Genomic DNA, 16,328 nt, shown 5'->3' on the forward strand with positions numbered 1-16,328 from the left:
GCCGCCGCTCGACTCTGAACGTGGCTTTGGTCCCCACCGCCTCAGGGACAAGCCCTCATTCGACTCGGCAGGGCTTCTGGGCCCTTCCTGATCCAGCCTGGGCCGAAGCCCATCTGGCCCCACCAACCCCAGCTCTGCCCCTATTTAAACTGCTGACGAGACGCCTGGCTGGCTCCGTTGGTCGAGCGTCTGAATCTGGATTTTGGCTCAGGTCATGACCTTATGGTCCCGGGATCAAACCCGGCCTCGGGCCCTGAGCTGAGCACGGAGCCTGCCTGGGATTCTCTCTCTCTCTCTGCCCCTCTACCGCACCTGTGCGCACACACGTGTGCTTTCTCTTAAAAATAAAATCTTAAAAAACGAAACAACTGCCACTGGTGGGAAGCACCCCAGACATCCCGGCAGCTAGCATCCCTTCAGACCCACAGTTCAGACTAATGCTACCAGCTACCTCTGCTGGCAAACTCCTACCCGTCCGTCAAGGCCCCAGCCACTATGCCCGCCCCGGGCAGGGCCCTCCCTCTCAGAGCCTCCTCCCTCCAGCCCCCAGTTTCTCCCTCTGGCCCAGCCCTGACCCCAAGGGACCGGAGCCTCTGCATCAGGCTTAGTCCCTCCTGACCCTGAAGAAAGGTTCACGAGGACGTCAGTGAACGGGTGAAGAGTGACAGATAACCTCTGATCTCAGGCAAGCGGGAGTCTCTCCCTTCCCATCACTGACAATTCAGGAGGGGGGGGGGCCGTTCCTCAGTGGAAACAACAGCACAGCCGCAACCGACTGCCTTCCAGACACAGGCCGGCAGCCCCTTAAGGGTGGAGTGGAGCCCCGGTTAGGTCCGGGCAGAGACAAGGGGCTGCTGCCAGCCCGGTGGACCCCCGAGGCCGACGGCGCAGGGGGGTTAGCCAGAGAGGCAGAGGACCTGGGTCTGTAGCGGTGGGGTGGGGCGGGGCGGGGAGGGACCCTTATCTCCCCTAACACTCCCAGGCACCACCCAGTAGGCACAGACCCTTAAGGACCGGGGCTCTAAAGCTCACTGCCTGACAAACACATGCAGAGAAGTCTGGGGGCCCCCAGACTGGCCCCAGGACCACTCTCTCCACATACCTCAGTCTCCCTCCTGTGTAAACAGGAGGAGTATGAACAGACCCTACTCCACAGGACCTGAGTCAGGCTGGAGGGTGATGGGATGGAGGTTTGTGCCCAGGCCCTAAGTCTCAGCCAGGAGAGCCACCTCAGTGGCCCCGGGACCCGACACAGCTGGGCTTTGGGGGAGGCTGCAGGAACCCCCGCCCGGATCCTTCCGCCAGCCCACCCAGCCTCCCGTGCTCGTCTTTACCAGAAACTCCTTTCAAATTTCACCCTATTGCGGTGCCTTTGTGTTAATCGTCTCTCCCCAAGCTGGTGTTTAATTGCTGTTGGATTTGCATAATTATGCATATTAATCCCTCGGCCTAATGAATATTCATATAGCCCACATACGTTTTATTTTCTAATCAAAGAATTCCACCGCGATTGCACTGGGGGGCTGCCTTAGCTGGGGTGGGGGTGGGGACACACCCACAGGGGCTCCCGCGGTCTGGGGTTCTACCCAGCGTTTGCCACCAGGTTTGAGGGTCTGTACCTGAGGTCCCGGACCCCTACCTGGGCTCTGGGAACAGAGCGGCCGGTGAGGCAGGGCGACCTGGGGCAGAGTGCCAGCAGCCCGAGCCTCAGTTTCCTTCTGCACCCAACTTGCCTGTTACCCTCCTTCTGGAGCAGCCCCCACCCACCGGGGCATCCACAACATGCCCCTGGAGGCAGCAGACCCCGCAACAGTGAGCAGGGAGGCCACATCCGAGACCACAGCAGCCCACGTCGGAGGAAACAGCCTCGGCACCCACAGCCCAGCCCCCACGAAGCCCGGCAGCCTGAGGGGCACCCCAGGACCCGTGGCCCAGGGACTTGCACCCACAGAGCCCATGAGCTCCAGGCAGAGGTAACGGGTGTTGTTCTGTCCTTTCTGGAAAAACGCCTCATGGGCCGCTGGCCTCCCCTCTTCTAAAGGTGACAAAAACGGGGACGGCCCCCCCCCCCCCCCACTGCACGTGATTAATCATACACTTTAATAATCATCATGAATATTCATAACACCCCTCGTTCGTGTTCTAATTAAAACGTACTAATAGAATAAAGTGCTGCTGTCAGACTGCAATTTTTTTTATGCCTTTTTTCTTTTCGGCTGCACGGGGCCAGGAGGCTGCCTCAGACTAGAGCAGGAGCGGGATGGGACAGAGCTGAGGGTAGGGGTGCCCCGCCAGGGCCACGTCTCGGGCCTGAAGTGCCACTTAACCTGCCTGGGCTGCTCTGAGGACAGGGGACCGGAAGCGCTGGGCGGGGGGCGGGGCGTGGTGGGCCCTTGGCAGACCCTGGTCCCCACCTGGCGACACGGGGCGGCAACGCTGGTTGGGACCCAGTGGCCCACGGCATGTGCTGGATTCCCCAGAAACTGGAGTGGCGTCCTGCAACCCAGGGACCCCCACAAACCCCTTCTGCCTGCTTTTGGTAAATAAAGTTTTACTGAGACGTGACCACGCCTGTTTGTTCCTGCAAAGACAGAACAGATTAGCTGCTGGCCCTTTATGGAGAAGCTCAGCCAACCCCAGCAGGAAGGAAGATTCCTGAAGCTGGTTACTCTGTACAAAGAAGCCTGACCCACAGATGTCGGGACCGGGCGCGAGGCTGGGGCATGGGGCAGGCAAGACCCAGGTGGTCGTCAGCCCAGCTCAGGTGCCCGGGCGGGGCTCAGTCAGTCAGGCATCCAACTTGGGCTCAGATCACGATCTTATAGTTCCTGAGTTTGAGCCCCATGTCGGGCTCTGCGATGTCAGCACAGAGCCTGCTTGGGATTCTCTCTCTCCCTCTCGCTCTCTGCCCCTCCCCTGCTTGTGCTCGCTCTCAGATTAAATGAACCTAAAAAAAAAAAAGACGCCTTAAGAACCACCACTTGGCAGACGCTCGGGAAATTCGCCCTCTCCAGCTCCCCAGGCGGCCGGTGCATGCTGGGCCCGTCAGCCCCCCTTGGGCCCTTCTGTCTCACCATCAAAATCTTCCCAAGCCGGGGCTCGTCGGGCAGCACCGAGGGGCTCGTGTGGGGGCAAAACCGACACCAATTTGGACTTGGGAGACTGGGGCCGTGCACTCCCACGAGCCAGGGGAGGCCTCTCTTCCTGGGATTTTGGGGGCTAACCCTTCAATTCCTGTGTCATCCTGGAGCTGGAGGATAGCTGCGAGGGGCGCAGCGGGCCGAGCCCTGAACCCAGGCTCACTTAGCCTCCGCATTCCCGGCCCTCTGCTTCATCCTTTGCCCTGTTCATTTGCAGGAACACTTGGTTTTCTGGGCTGCGTGGTTTCACATTTCAGTAAGGTCTCCAGGGCTGGCCGCGACCGGAGGCCACCTAACGCCCCCCACCCCCTGCTGTTTTCTGGAAAGGAGGAGACGCGGCGTGGAAAACAGCAGCAGCAGGAGAGCCCAGCAGCGTGCACACCCCAGGCACTGACGTTCCCACCAGAGGCACCAGGTTCCGAGCGGCTGGGGGCAGGTGCCCCGAGTGGGGGCAGGAAAGCGGGGCCCCTGCTCACAACCCGTGAGCAAGCACATTGGAGACAGCAGGGAATTGAGGCCACGCCCCACCCTTTCCAAGACCAGGAGGACCCCAAGCCGGGGGCTCTGCCCCCCCCCACACACACCCCCAGCAGCCCGCAGCCCTCCTGTGGATCCCAGTCGTATGTGATGCACGGGGAAACGGGGCCCCCCGTGGATTTCAGACCCGTGACCGACTCCTAACGGAAAGACCCTCGTCCTGCTTCAGGCTCAAGGGGGACCCACGGGGCATCCGAGTGTGGGGACGGGAGAACCTCCCCAACCTGGGGCCTCCGTGCGGGAAACGGACACAAAACAGAAACACGCGTGGAACACGGAAGAAAGACCAAGATTCCGGAAGATCCGCAACGTCAGCAACGGCCACGAGGCACCCTCAAGGGAAGGCCCGGAGCTGGCGCGGCTCGTGGAGACGAGGTTTCAGGCAGACAGAAAGCCCGCAAAGCGGCAGCGGCAGCGGCGGGAGGGACGCCGCGGGAGGGCAGGAGAGACGGGGCTCGGGGACCACGCACGGAGGGACGTGGCGGGAGACCCACGCCCACAGAGCTGGCCTTCCGCGACACCGGACTCCAAGGCACAGCCGACCAAGCATTCCTGGGCCCGGACCCCGAGGGCTCGCGGACGACCCCAAACGGGACGGGGACGAGCACCGCACACGCGGTCCTGAGCGCAGAAGACGGGCCAGGGCGGCCCCAGAGACGGGTGCGGGCGGCCCTCAGCCAGGCGAACCCACGAGAAGGCAGCGGCCGCCTCCCGGCCTCGTGGGTGGGGAAGCGGGGGCATGAAGAGCCCAAGCGGCAGGGTGGGCAGCCCCACAGGACAGGGCGTCCAGTTTCCCCACTGGGAACGGGAGCTTTGCCGCGGTATTACAAACCCTGGAACGGCCACCCACGGGGCCGCAGACGGCGCGACCTCCCAGAGCCAATTCCGGAAGGCACACGCCCGCCAGGAGCATGGCAAGGAGAGAGCACCAGGGCAGGAGGGCCCGCGGAGCGCAGGGCGGACGCGCCGGGCAGAGCCACCCGGGGGGGTCGGGACGCGCGTGGGGCAGCCTGGCTCCAAGGCGCCTTCCCGGAGGATGGGCCGGATCGCCCATGAAAACCCCACAGAGGGAGTTCCACGGGCCGTGCCTCGCGGCGGCCAGCACGCACACGGGCCCGACCCACGGACGCCGGAGAAGCCGGCACCGTGCCTGGGCCTGGACGCGACACGCGTGGAAACCGCGATCGGGCTGTGCGTCACACCTCTAGGCCGCGAACGACGACAGAGCAGCCGCCGTGGCAAGAACAGGAGGCTCCGGCCACACCGGGCACAGCACCGGCCGCCTCGCGTTAGGCAGTCGCGGAACGAACACCTGCTCCCTGCCTGGAAGCCAGAGGTCTCCACGGGAGCCTGACGCCACGAGCACCTCTTCCAGACAAACGACAAGCGGGTCTAAAAAGTAACGAGACGTGCATTTCGGTGGCCAGCGGAACGAACGCGCACGCGCGCACACACAGCGAGCGGGGGAGGGGAAAAGTCCGGGGGAGAAGAGCAGTCTGACGGCAGAACCGAGTCCGGAGGAAAGTGGACACGACGAGAGAGGAGGCAGCTTAACCGAGGACGAAGAACAAGAAGGAGAACCAAGCAGGCTGGGGACCAAGATGGGGCCTGCCTCCTCACACACCGACCCGTGGCCGCGCAGCTCCTGGAAGGCTAACGCGTCAGCCACCTTCAAACGCGTCGGAAGTGAGATCTTCTCCTGAGAAAACGCCACAGTTGACAGGAGGCAGGGACACAACCTCAACAGGCCCATCGCTGCAGGACCAAATGTGGCTCCAGAAAGCATCCAAGGCAAAGAGGGCGGAGGGTGGTTCCCCAGCGCCCGCGGTCCCGCCCGTCGGAGACTGTTCCCGAGCCGGGTCCAGGCGCGGGCCCCACGCACCCTGGGGACATGGGCAAAGTGAGGAACGTCCCAGGGGAGAAAAAGGGCCGAGGACGCTGCCAGGACATGGCAGAGGAGGACCGCCGAGGGCCGGACCACGACGCCCCGACCACACTCACGGACGGCCACGCGTGACCAGAGGCAACGCCCCGAGACTGATAAACACACACACACGTGCGCACACGGGAAGATCTATCTCAGAGCCACAGCCTGCGTCAGACCCGGCCCCGCTGACAAGCCGACAGCAGGCGCCGGAGGATGGCCCCACTGCACCCGGAAAACGAAACCCAGGCAAAACTGCGAATCCTTAAGGGGTGTCGACCCGGTAGAAGCAAACCACACGGAAACCTCTCCGACACCTCGACGACCCTCACCGGAGGAGCAGGGGCGGGAAAAACAAAAGTACACAAGAACCCACCGCCCCATGCTTCAGCTCCCAAGGTTTATTTTCTTCTTTTAATATTTTATTCACTTTACACTTGAGAGAGACCGCACGCGCGTACGAGCGGGACAGGGGCAGAGAGAGAGGGAGACACAGAATCGGAAGCGGGCTCCAGGCTCCGAGCCATCAGCCCAGAGCCCGACGCGGGGCTCGAACTCATGAACCGTGAGATCATGACCTGAGTCGAAGTCGGACGCTCAACCGACTGAGCCCCCCCCCTCGCCCCCGGCGAACCTCCAAGGTTTATTCTTAAAGCCCTAAGGGTCAACACAAAAAACCTACACGGACGGGGAAGGAACCCAGGAAACAGTGCTGTGGAGACAGCTCCTCCCAGAGTCTCCGTGAATTTCACAGGGTGGGGTCGGAGCGGGCGCAAAGGGATTATTCCCGAGAGTCTGCAGAGGCACAGCTGAGGGGGGACCGGGGCACCCCGGGAGCACCGGGTGGCCACAGACAGTTCACGGCTGCCCCGCCCGCCCGCACCCGAGGACGCGCCCTTCCAAGCACCCTGAGGCGTCCTGGGCCCGAGTCTCCCGCTGACACACGACACGCTTCTCTCCGCTTGATCTGTCCTGGCGAATGGTCCTTCCCCCGAGCACGACTCTGGCCATGCCCGCGAGTCCACCCCACCTGCGGGTTTGAGTGCCGGCTTTAACCCAACAGGTAGGTTAGAAGGAATTTCAGCCTTTCCAAGCGGCCAGACCTCTTCTACTTTCCGGCCTCTTGTCTCCTTCTCACTTCACTGCCCTGTTACCACAGAACACGGTCTGTGCCCCCGTCTTTCCTTCTCGTTCGTCAGATTTTGCACTGTGACCGGGATGTGGTCAATCTTCATAAAGGGGGTGTGGTCCGGATGTCCCGGGCCCGGCCTTTCGAGGGCACGTGCTTCTACCAAGGACAGGCCCTCCTCGGAACTACCCGGGAGCTCTTATGTGCCCTCTGCCAGCCTCTCCATCAGTGGCCCAGGCCCAGGGCCGGGGCCGGGACCAGGACCAGGGCCGGGGGGGCGGGGGGTTGTCATGAGCAGTCCCAAAGGTGAGCCCACGTGTGCACACGGCTGGGAACCTAGATCACTAACCGCCCACTTCCGCGGGTCTGCTCCACCCAGGACGGCCAGAAGCTTTCCTGCCCTCCTCCAGCGTTCCCACGCGCTCCTCTGCCTGACCCAGCAAGGAGCAGGTGCCTCCACGACCCTCACGTCTGCACTGCTGAATGGACCGTGTCACCTAAGGATTTTTCAGAAGTGGCACCCAGGGTAGGACCCCGCAAACGAACGAGATCCGACAACGTAAAAATAACCGTAAAACACCGAGACATGCTAAAACTCTCCACCGTTAACGAGCTATAATTAAGAAAAAAGCTGCAGCCCCGGTCACAAAAGACTGACGTCCTTCCGACATAAAGAACTCTCGCAAATCCCAAGAGCAGCACAGGGCAGGGCTAAAGGAAGCTGCCGAGAGGCAGCGCTGGGTGGTTTCCCGGGACGGTTGATACACTTGGAGTTTCATCTTCCCTGTGAGGACTCGCGCAGGGTCCAGGCTTTGCGCCTGGAGCGTAGTACGCAAAAACCACCGGAGGCTGTCGTCACCAACACGTGTCATCGCTGCCGGCGTCCCACTGGTCGGGCAACAACACAGAAGGAAGCGATGTGGCCGGCAACTTGGACGGGTCTCCGGGGGATCCCACTCGGCCAAAAACAAAAGCCAATCTCAGAAGGTTCCGTACCGTACGGTTTCGCGTACGCGACGTTCTCAACGTGACAAAACCGTGAGCCGGATGATGGTAAGTCGGCTGTCGCCAGTGCAGTGGGGACAGGCGGTGGGTCAACGGGCCACACGTGGGGTGAGGCGCACAGGACCCTCCCGCACACCTGTGCAGACACGCGCGTGCACAGCACAGGAGACCGGACGACTCCGTGCGGTACCGAGGTCAGCTCCCGCACCACGGACGAGGCCGCCGCGGGGGGCGAGGGCTGCACTCGACCTCCGGGACAGGTCTTCGCAAGCTCCTGTCCATCGACGAGGACTTCAAAACAGATGAGCGATTCCCGAAAGGGCTCAAGACGGTAACGGAAAATTCATCAAGAACTCACGGCCAACACACTTTTGAAAAGTCGGCCAGCCAACCGTCTTTAATCACGTAAACACCCACTGGAACGGCGGATTCCTGGTCGCCTACCAGGCCGGAGAGCTTTGAGGACAGTGCCGGCTGAGCGCAGGGCCCCGGACGGACGTTCTCGCCGGGAGCTCACGAGGGACACCTTCGGCAGCCAGTGCTGGCGCAGCCCTCACCGGGACCTGGTGCGCAGCGTCTGTCCGAGTGCCGGAGACCTACCCTGAGCGTGTGTTCTGTCCCCAAGCGCGCAAAGCAGCAAGCCAGGGAAGCCACACGGGAACGAGCTGTCCCCTGCCCGGCAGGAAGCACTTCCTGACGCCCCGCGTGGCCGGGCCCCCGGTTTCTGGCGCCAGAGAGCTCTCGCCCCAGGCCTTCCCGCAAGGGGGCCAACACAAGTATTCGCCCTTTCGGCGTTTTCCCACCCGGATCCTAACCAGAAAATTCCACCTCCGGTAGGCTGTTTCCACTTCCCTCTTTTTCCCGAAACAAAGACCGCGCGGACGGACCCCCACACACGGCTGCCGCCGGACTCCGCAACCACTCAGCTTCGACCTGAGCCACGTTCACAGGCCTCCCACCAGGCCGGCACCACGGACCGCTTGCCACACCAGGACGAGGAGGCAGGACCGGAAGGGGCACGGGGCCGGCGCGCCACCAGCCGCCGGCAGCCCCTGCAAGCACACGCCCGGGCCCCCGCTCCCGACAGAGGGGGACCCGCCCCTCTCCCGGGCCTCCAGCGCCAGCAGGGAGAAGCCTCGGTGGGGGCCAGCCCCTGCCTCCGGCTCCCCGGTCCCCCCCCCCCACCCCCGGTCCCGGGCCCAGAGGGTCCCAAGACACACCCCCATCCCTGTTTACAAAGCACTCACGCCCACAAGCTCACTGAATCATCTGGCCACAGGCAGATGTCCTTTTACAGATGAGGAAACTGAGGCTCAGTCATGCCACCACAGGTGACACAGCACGTCCTGTGCCTGGGGCGGCAGTGAGGAGCGGCCCTGAAGCTCGGGTCTTGGGGCTCCCCGTCCCACGCCCTGGTGCCCGCTGAAGCGAGGGCTCGGGCCGGAACAACCACATGACATCCATCCAGGGCAGGGGGCGGGGGGAGACGGGGCAAGACCATCCCCGTCCAAAGTGGTCGGGGCAGGGCCAGAGGGCAGGCCAGCCTGGAGGCGCCCCTCGGCTTCGGGGACTCGGGGCTGCTGTCCAAGGGGACACTGAAGAGAAAAGGCAGCGGGGGCAGCGGCCCGGGGGAGGGGAAGGACAAGGGCACGTGCCTGTGCCGTGCGTCTCCTCCCAGGAGGCCCCCAGGGCCTGACCGTGTGCCCCCAGCAGAGGAAGGGTAGCACACCGGCTCCCGGGAGAGGTTTCTAGGGGGAGGGGGCGGGATGGCCTGTGGGGACTTCCGTATCCCAGAGAGGACTCTGTCCAGCCCTGCAGCCACTTCCTCAGGCAGAGGGGAAGGCCAGCACCGGCGGGGGATGGGAGGACACAGCACGATGTCCCTCCCTTCGTCGGGGGGGGGGTGGGGGGAGGCTGAGCACAAACCACCCTTGAAAACCCCCTCCTCCAGCCAAAGCACACGGGATGCCCCGATGGAATTCACGGACGACTCCAAGAAAGAATCTTCTATTCCAAATCCCAGAGTCACAGAAAGACACGGTCCCGATCCTGAGACCCCAGAAAGATGGCCAAGTTGCCCAAGTCCTCTCATCTCCCTGAAGGGCTCCCCCAAATCCCACCAAACAGGGTAGACTCCTCAACGTGCACAAGGCATCACTCTCTGCCCAGAGCCCTCCATGGCTCCCACCTCCTGGGCAAAAGCCCAAGTCCTCCCGGAGACCCCAAAGGCCATGAACAACCTGCACCAGCCCCTTCTCTCTTCCTCTAACACGTCAACCCAGATCCCGCCCCAGGACCTTTGCAAGAGCTGTACCCTCTCCCTTGAACCCTTTGGTCTCCACTCAAACATCAACTCCTTAGAGACTGTCCCCGACCACCTTGGCTTTGAGACAGTCTCCTCCCTGACGCCTCCTGTGTGTTCCTTGAGCAGAAAAGAACCGTCTGTCCCTCCCCGCAACCACGTCAGGGGCCTTCGGTGCCCGGGGAGGGTAGCCAATTCATCCAGGTTGGCCAAAGACCTAGTTTGAAGCTCAAAATCCCCAATCCCGGGAACACCCCTGGGTCCTCGGCAGGATGGCTGGTCACCCCAGTGTCAGATCCTGTATACGAGAGACTCGTAACACGAGCTTGAAAAAAAAACAGCCAGAAGCTGGGCCTTTCTCCGGACTCACAAGGTGAGCAAGATTTAGCAAAACCTAGATTCCGTGTCTCATATCTTCTGGACCTCAGTTTCCCCCTTCAACTGGAGACCCAGGGTCCGCTGAGGCCACGGGGACCTGGGAGGCTCCAGTCCTCACCTCACGTGTGCCCCACTGTAACACAGGCCCCCCACCCCCAGCGGCCCGCCCCCAAACACCTCCTCCTCTGGTTCCGAGTCTGAGAGTGCCTCTGGTCCCGCACCCCCGCCCTGTGCCGCCCCGAGGCAGCGGAGTCCTACCTGAGCCTCCAAACTGGGCACCAGCCAGGGGGGTGGGCCGGCCCTTGCCGTTGGCCCCTGGCAACGGGAACATCTGTGGGGAGAGAGAGAGACAAGTGAGTGTGGGGGCTGGGCCGTCCACGGGAGACCCCAGGGGAGAGAAGGCAGAAGGCCCACGCAGCACGCAGAAAAGGCCCTTCCAGCAAAGCCCGAAGGCACAGCCCGTGCCAGCGATGGAGATCTGGTAGGGTTTCAAAGCTGTCAGGGCGCCCGGCTGGGGAAGCACACACCTCGATTCGGGGTTGGGAGTTTACTTAAAAGATGACCGTTAAAAAAAAAAAAACAAAAAACACCACCAGAAAAACAAACCCCCAAACGTCTGCTGTCTATGCAGTTTGTTTTGGGGCCGGCGTCACCATCTCCGCACTTAAAATGGTTTATCTGCCCTTAGAAACGACACCAAGTTTTCCTTAGGTTTCCTCCTGAGGGAGCCGGATCATTCACACTCCACGAGCGTGGGGGCAGCGAGGCGCAGGGGAGCTCAGGCCTTCCCCGAGGCCGGAAGCACCTCCCGTGTGCCCCTGACCCTGAGCAGCGCGCAGCCCGGCCACTGGGCGGGAGGAGGGTGGCCTGGGCCAAGTGTCCCCCACATGCCAGATTCTGCACTCGGTGGCTACCCGGGGCCCTCATCACCAGCCGATGCTTCAAGAGAAACTGAGGCCCAAAAGGACAGGAAGCTGGAGGGATGGGGGAAAGGCTGCAGCACCCCCCCCACGGGTGACTGAGCCATTCTCCCTAGCGCCTCCGGCCCCTACCCCACCCCCACCCCCGTTTACCCGATCGGCGTTAAGTCCCTGGAGATTAAACAGCTTAGCAAGATGAGCCAGGAAAACCCAACATCAACAAACCCCTTTGCCACACAAAAACAAAACCTGTCCCATCCCTGCACCGAGTCTAGGTTCTCTAGGTTCCACCTGGGGCCCGAGTGATCACGAGTGGGTGGAATCAGGGCCAGGGGCTCATCGGGGACCTGCTGATGCTCCCACCTCCCACCCCACCCCACCCCACCCACCAGGGGGTCAGGGCAGGGGGCCTGCGGGCAGGACTCTCAGGCCAGCACAGCAAGCCTGGGGAGGGCCCCGGTAAGTGGGGTCCTGTCCCCACGCCCCATCCTACAGGAGGGAAACGGAGGCCACGTGCTCCCCTGGCCCCGGCGGGCGCAGGAGCAGAGCCTCATGGGAGGCGTGGAGCCTGGCGTGGAGCCTGGCGGGAAGCAGGTTCTCAGTGGGTCTGCGTCCCCTCCTGGGGGCGTGGCTGTGCTCATTCAACTGGCCCAGCCTCCCCAGGGCCCTGTTCTCCCGGAAAAGGCCCTGTCCCACTGGGTAAACTGAGGCCTGCAAGGAGAGACGGGTTGGCCTGAGCCAGGACCGGAAGTCACCAAGCCCCTGGGAGAACGGGGGCCCCACGCCAAGTGTCCGGTTTGTCCTCTAGGGTACCAGGGGCTCCGCGGATGTGGCATTTGCCACCGGGGCACTGACAAGGCCCCTCGTACCCTGCAGCCTGCCTTCTCTTCCGTGAAATGGGCTCAGGGCCCTGAGCACGTGGGAGGCGGAAACCCCATCACACGAGGGCACCGTGGGCGCACGGGAGCCTCTGCCAGTGCTACCTCCCTCCGGGCTACCGAGCCGCGTCACCGGACGAGCGATGCCCACGGCACGGCCCCGGCCCCTCATCGGCCTGCTTGGGGAGCGCCCGCTGTAACACCGTGGCTCCCACCTTCCTTCCTCCCCTTCTGACGGCCGCCTCTCCCACCACTTCCCGTGACCCGGCCCCGGCGAGCCTTCCCCTTGGAGGTCTTCTCTTCCAGTCTGAACCCGGCTATTTTAAAAAATGTAAATCAGCTCAGTTTCTCGGAGGCAGGCGGGAGGGGGCAGCTCCAAATGGACAGAAGGGGAGGTGGGAGATGAGCCGGGGAGCGGCCTCCATGCTCTGGCCAGGCCTCCCTCCCTGCAACAGCACGGACGGTGCATGGAAATCCAGCTCCCAGGTCCCTCCGGGGGAGGCACAGAACACCTTAACCCTCAGCCTCAATTTCCTCACCTGCGAAATGGGTTGTGAGCCGGAAACACGTGCGCGCGAGAGACGTTTGGACCCACCAAGCACAAGGGGCAGGGGAACCAGGGGCTCAGGGCTCCTGGACAGATGAGGCGAAGGGGCCAGGTCTGAAGCCATGCCCACCCCCACCCCAGTCTGTTCCAGACCAATAGTCTGTGACTTGTCAGTTTAACAAAAAAAAAAAAAAAAAAGAAAAAAACTGAACCGCACTCTAGGTTACTCAGCCGGGAAAGCAAAAATAAAACGGGGCTTAAAAATGGCTCAAAAATACCAGTACGGCCCTTCCGGAGCTGTAGCCCCTCTGTCCCGTGGGCTGTGTTTTTCCACAGGATGGCTGGTGTCGTTTCGGTTTGGGGACTTTTGTTTTCGACAGGCCTCAGTGGCCGGGGCCTCGTACTGGCAGAGGAGTAAATTCACACTGAAAGCACCCTCCCCCAACGTTTCAAATCAGTCTAGCGCTTGCCTGGGAGGTGCGGGAGCGGGACAGATGAATCGTGCGCACACACGCACGGTGCGGAGTTTCTGAAGAAAACGCTGGCCACCCCGACACTTGGGACAGGTGGCCCACTGCACAGATGGGCAAACGGAGCCCCCTGGTCCTTCACGAGGCGCCCCGGCTCCAGTCACCGAGGGAGCTCTGGCTCCCAGCCTCACCGGGCCCCGCTGAGCTGTGTGACGTCGGGAAGCCAGCACCCCTGGGAAACTCCGTCCAGCCAGGCAGGACACAGGCGTTCCGGGAAGCATGAGGGAGACTGCCACCCGGGCCTGCCTCCCTGTGACAGCCAGGACAGCAGTGACAGCAGCAGCTCCTGCTACCCTGGGATGCCCACACTCTCCAGATCTCTGCCTGCCTGCCGCTCCCCTCCCGACCGACCATCGCACGAACCGCCACGCACACGAATAACCGAGGTCTTAGACCTCCGACACCCGTGTCCCTGCCTCACTCGAAAGGGCCCCCACACCCGTCACCTGGTGCTAGGCACCTTTTTCTTTTTGAGTCCACGCTGGAATAAATTACCCTGATCACACCCATTTTCCAGATCAGAAGACCAAGGCCGCTGCTTACCCGCAACCAATGCACCCCAATTCCCCCAACCAGCCCCCCACCAGACCCCTCCGCCCAACCAACGTTGAGGCTCGGCTCTTGACTGCTGGGGTACTTCTGGCGGAAGCTTCTTTCCCAGGAACCCTGGGTGCGCAGACCCACACTGAGGCAGAGGAGGCACCCAGGAAGGCAGGGCCCTGGCTTACCATGCTGAAGTCCAGGAGATCACTGAGCTCCTTGTCCGTGCCCACGGGTGCCATCCTTTGTGGCTGGTTCATTCTCCAGTGGCAACGGTGGGCTCAGGGGGCAGGGTGGGCACCTCGGCCCTAGAGACGGCCCTACAAGAGCAGAGGAGACAGACACACAGAAAAACAGAGAAAAAGAAGAGGTCTGAGTGACCAAAACAAGAGGCAGACAGATGGGGACCGGGGGAGCTATTCAAAAAGCCCTTCCTCTAAAGGCCCCGAGGGCTTGGGTCTTCCCAGAAGGAGCCCCTTCACGACCCTGGGGGTGGGGGCAGGGCAGGCAGGACTGGGTTTGGGCCCCTGGAGACCTCTCCCCAGAGCCCTCAGGGAGTCTGAAGGATGGTGGGGGTGGGGGTCGGGAACCTGCAAACACACACTCCCTAAACTCCCTCCAAGACCACCAGGGAATCAGATTGCAAATTTTAAACTGGAAGCAGGGTGGGAGTGGTCCCTTCCCCAGTAGGCCAGAACCCGCCCCTCTCCCCACATCTCTCCTTTCCAACCCCCCCCCCCCAGGCTTCCCCACCGCCTCTCTCCCACACCCGCCAGGGAAGGGGGAGGGGGGCCCAGGCTGCATCCCAGGGGAAATTTTGTGACCCCCCCCCCCAAGAGCAGCTGTCACAGCGTGCTGAAAACCAGGTTACCCCAAACTCAAAAGCAAAAAGAACCCTCGAACAAAAAAAAAAAGGCAAGGGAGTTTGGTGGGGTGCCCTGTGCAGAGACCTACCTACAAAGCTTCCCTCCACCCTTAACTTCCTACCCCCACACAGAAAAACAACAGAACTCAAAAAAAGAGAGAAAAAAAAAAAAAACAACAATCCTAGGTTGTTTTATTGTCACGACGTATCCGGGAATTATTTTTAAGCAACTTTGAAAACATCCCTTGCCTCCCGCTGGAGGGGGGTGGAGAGGGGGTCCCCCAAACCAGGGTTTCCCCCGCACGGTCCCAGGGGCCTCCGCTCTACAACGGGGGTGGAGAGTCACCTGCCTGGCCCCATCCCCCCCAGAGAAGGGAACGGACTATGTCTCCGTCGTCCCGCGGACAGAGCGCGGGGCCCCTCCGGCTTCGGTGCCGAGCTCCCAGGCTGGGGGCGGCCCCACGGAAAGCACGGAGGCTGCGGGGGAGAGGGGGTTCCAAGGTCGAGGGAGACCCAACTCCAGGAGCGGAGGAACCCCCGCTTTGTTTGCCAACCAGGGGCGAGGTGTGAAACGGCCGCCCCGGCGCACCCCCTCCCCCAAGTCCTCCCTCTCTCGCAGGGCGTGTGAAACTGACTTTGTTGAGGAGTACGAAACCGCACTTTTTTGTGGGGTGGTTGAAACCGATTTCAGGGCCGACCCGGGGGAGGGGGGGCACTGGAAACTTGTGGGGTGTCGCCGGACCTCGGGGGGCTGGAAACGGGCTCGGGGCGCAGAGGGCCCGGCCGCCGGCCCCAGGGGGAGGCCCCCGCGCCCGCGCGCCCCGCCCCTACCCCCCCCGCCGCGGCCGGTGCAGGCGCGCGGCCCGGGGGCCTTTGAAGCCGGGCCGCCGCCGCCGCCGCCCCGGGCCGCGCTAACGCGGAGCAGATGTTCGCGGCCCCCGCCCCCCCCGCCCGGCCCGGCCCGGCCCTCAACCTGCGCCCGCGGGCCGCGCCGCCGCACCTTCCCCGCCAGACAAAAGGCCGCCCCCCCGCCCCCCACCAACTCCGGCGCCGGCGGAGGGGGCCCCGCCGCGGCCCCGCCCGCCGCGCCGCAAACTTTCGCCAAGTGCGGCCCGGCGGGCGGGGGGCGCGCCGCCGAAAGTTGGAGAACAATGACGCCCGGCCCGCGGCGCGGCGGGGGCGAACTCCCGGACGGCGCCCCCGCCCCAACTTCCCCGGGCCCGCGGCGGCGGCGGCTGGGGGGGGGGGCGGCGGGGGCGGGGGGGGGGGGCGACCAACTTCGCACAAAGCCACGGGGCCCGCAGTCCCGGCGTGCTCACCTGCTCGGCGCTCCCCGGCTCGCAGTGCGCGGGGGGCGGCGGCATGAACGGCCCCCCCGGACAAAGGGGCGTCGCGCCGGGCCCCCGAGGGTCGCGCGTGGGCGGCGGCAGCGGCGCGCGTGGCCCGGCCCTCCCCGCGGCCCGCCCCGAGGGGCCCGTGCGCGGCCGGGACGCTGGCGGGGGCGGCGTGTGAGGAGCTCGCGGTGCCCGCCGCCCGCGTCGCTGGGCTCGGTCCGGCCCGCTACGCTCGCGGCCACCGCCGCTGCCTCATCTTCCTGCGGCGGGAGACATGTTCCGCCCCCCGCCCCGCGCGC

At 63.5% G+C, this 16,328-nt stretch overlaps 1 protein-coding gene across 16 annotated transcripts in view; it reads right to left on the reverse strand.

Moving 5' to 3' along the window:
• TCF3 (transcription factor 3) overlaps positions 1-16,328 on the reverse strand; it is a 32,891-nt gene extending 16,563 nt beyond the window's left edge. For 12 of the 16 annotated variants that reach the window (XM_045491266.1, XM_045491273.1, XM_045491272.1 and 9 more), the window contains exons 1-3: positions 16,015-16,327; positions 14,019-14,150; positions 10,674-10,746 (exon numbers count right to left, since the gene is read on the reverse strand). In XM_045491266.1, the coding sequence (XP_045347222.1) occupies positions 10,674-10,746; positions 14,019-14,090 (145 nt within the window). In that variant the 5' untranslated portion in view covers positions 14,091-14,150; positions 16,015-16,327. Of the gene's footprint in view, positions 1-10,673; positions 10,747-14,018; positions 14,151-16,014 lie in introns of all 16 variants that reach the window. The other 4 variants (XM_045491265.1, XM_045491264.1, XM_045491279.1 and 1 more) reach the window with 2 other exon arrangements.

The sequence above is a fragment of the Leopardus geoffroyi genome, chromosome A2 (assembly GCF_018350155.1).
Source record: "Leopardus geoffroyi isolate Oge1 chromosome A2, O.geoffroyi_Oge1_pat1.0, whole genome shotgun sequence".
Classification (NCBI taxonomy): Eukaryota; Metazoa; Chordata; class Mammalia; order Carnivora; family Felidae; genus Leopardus; species Leopardus geoffroyi.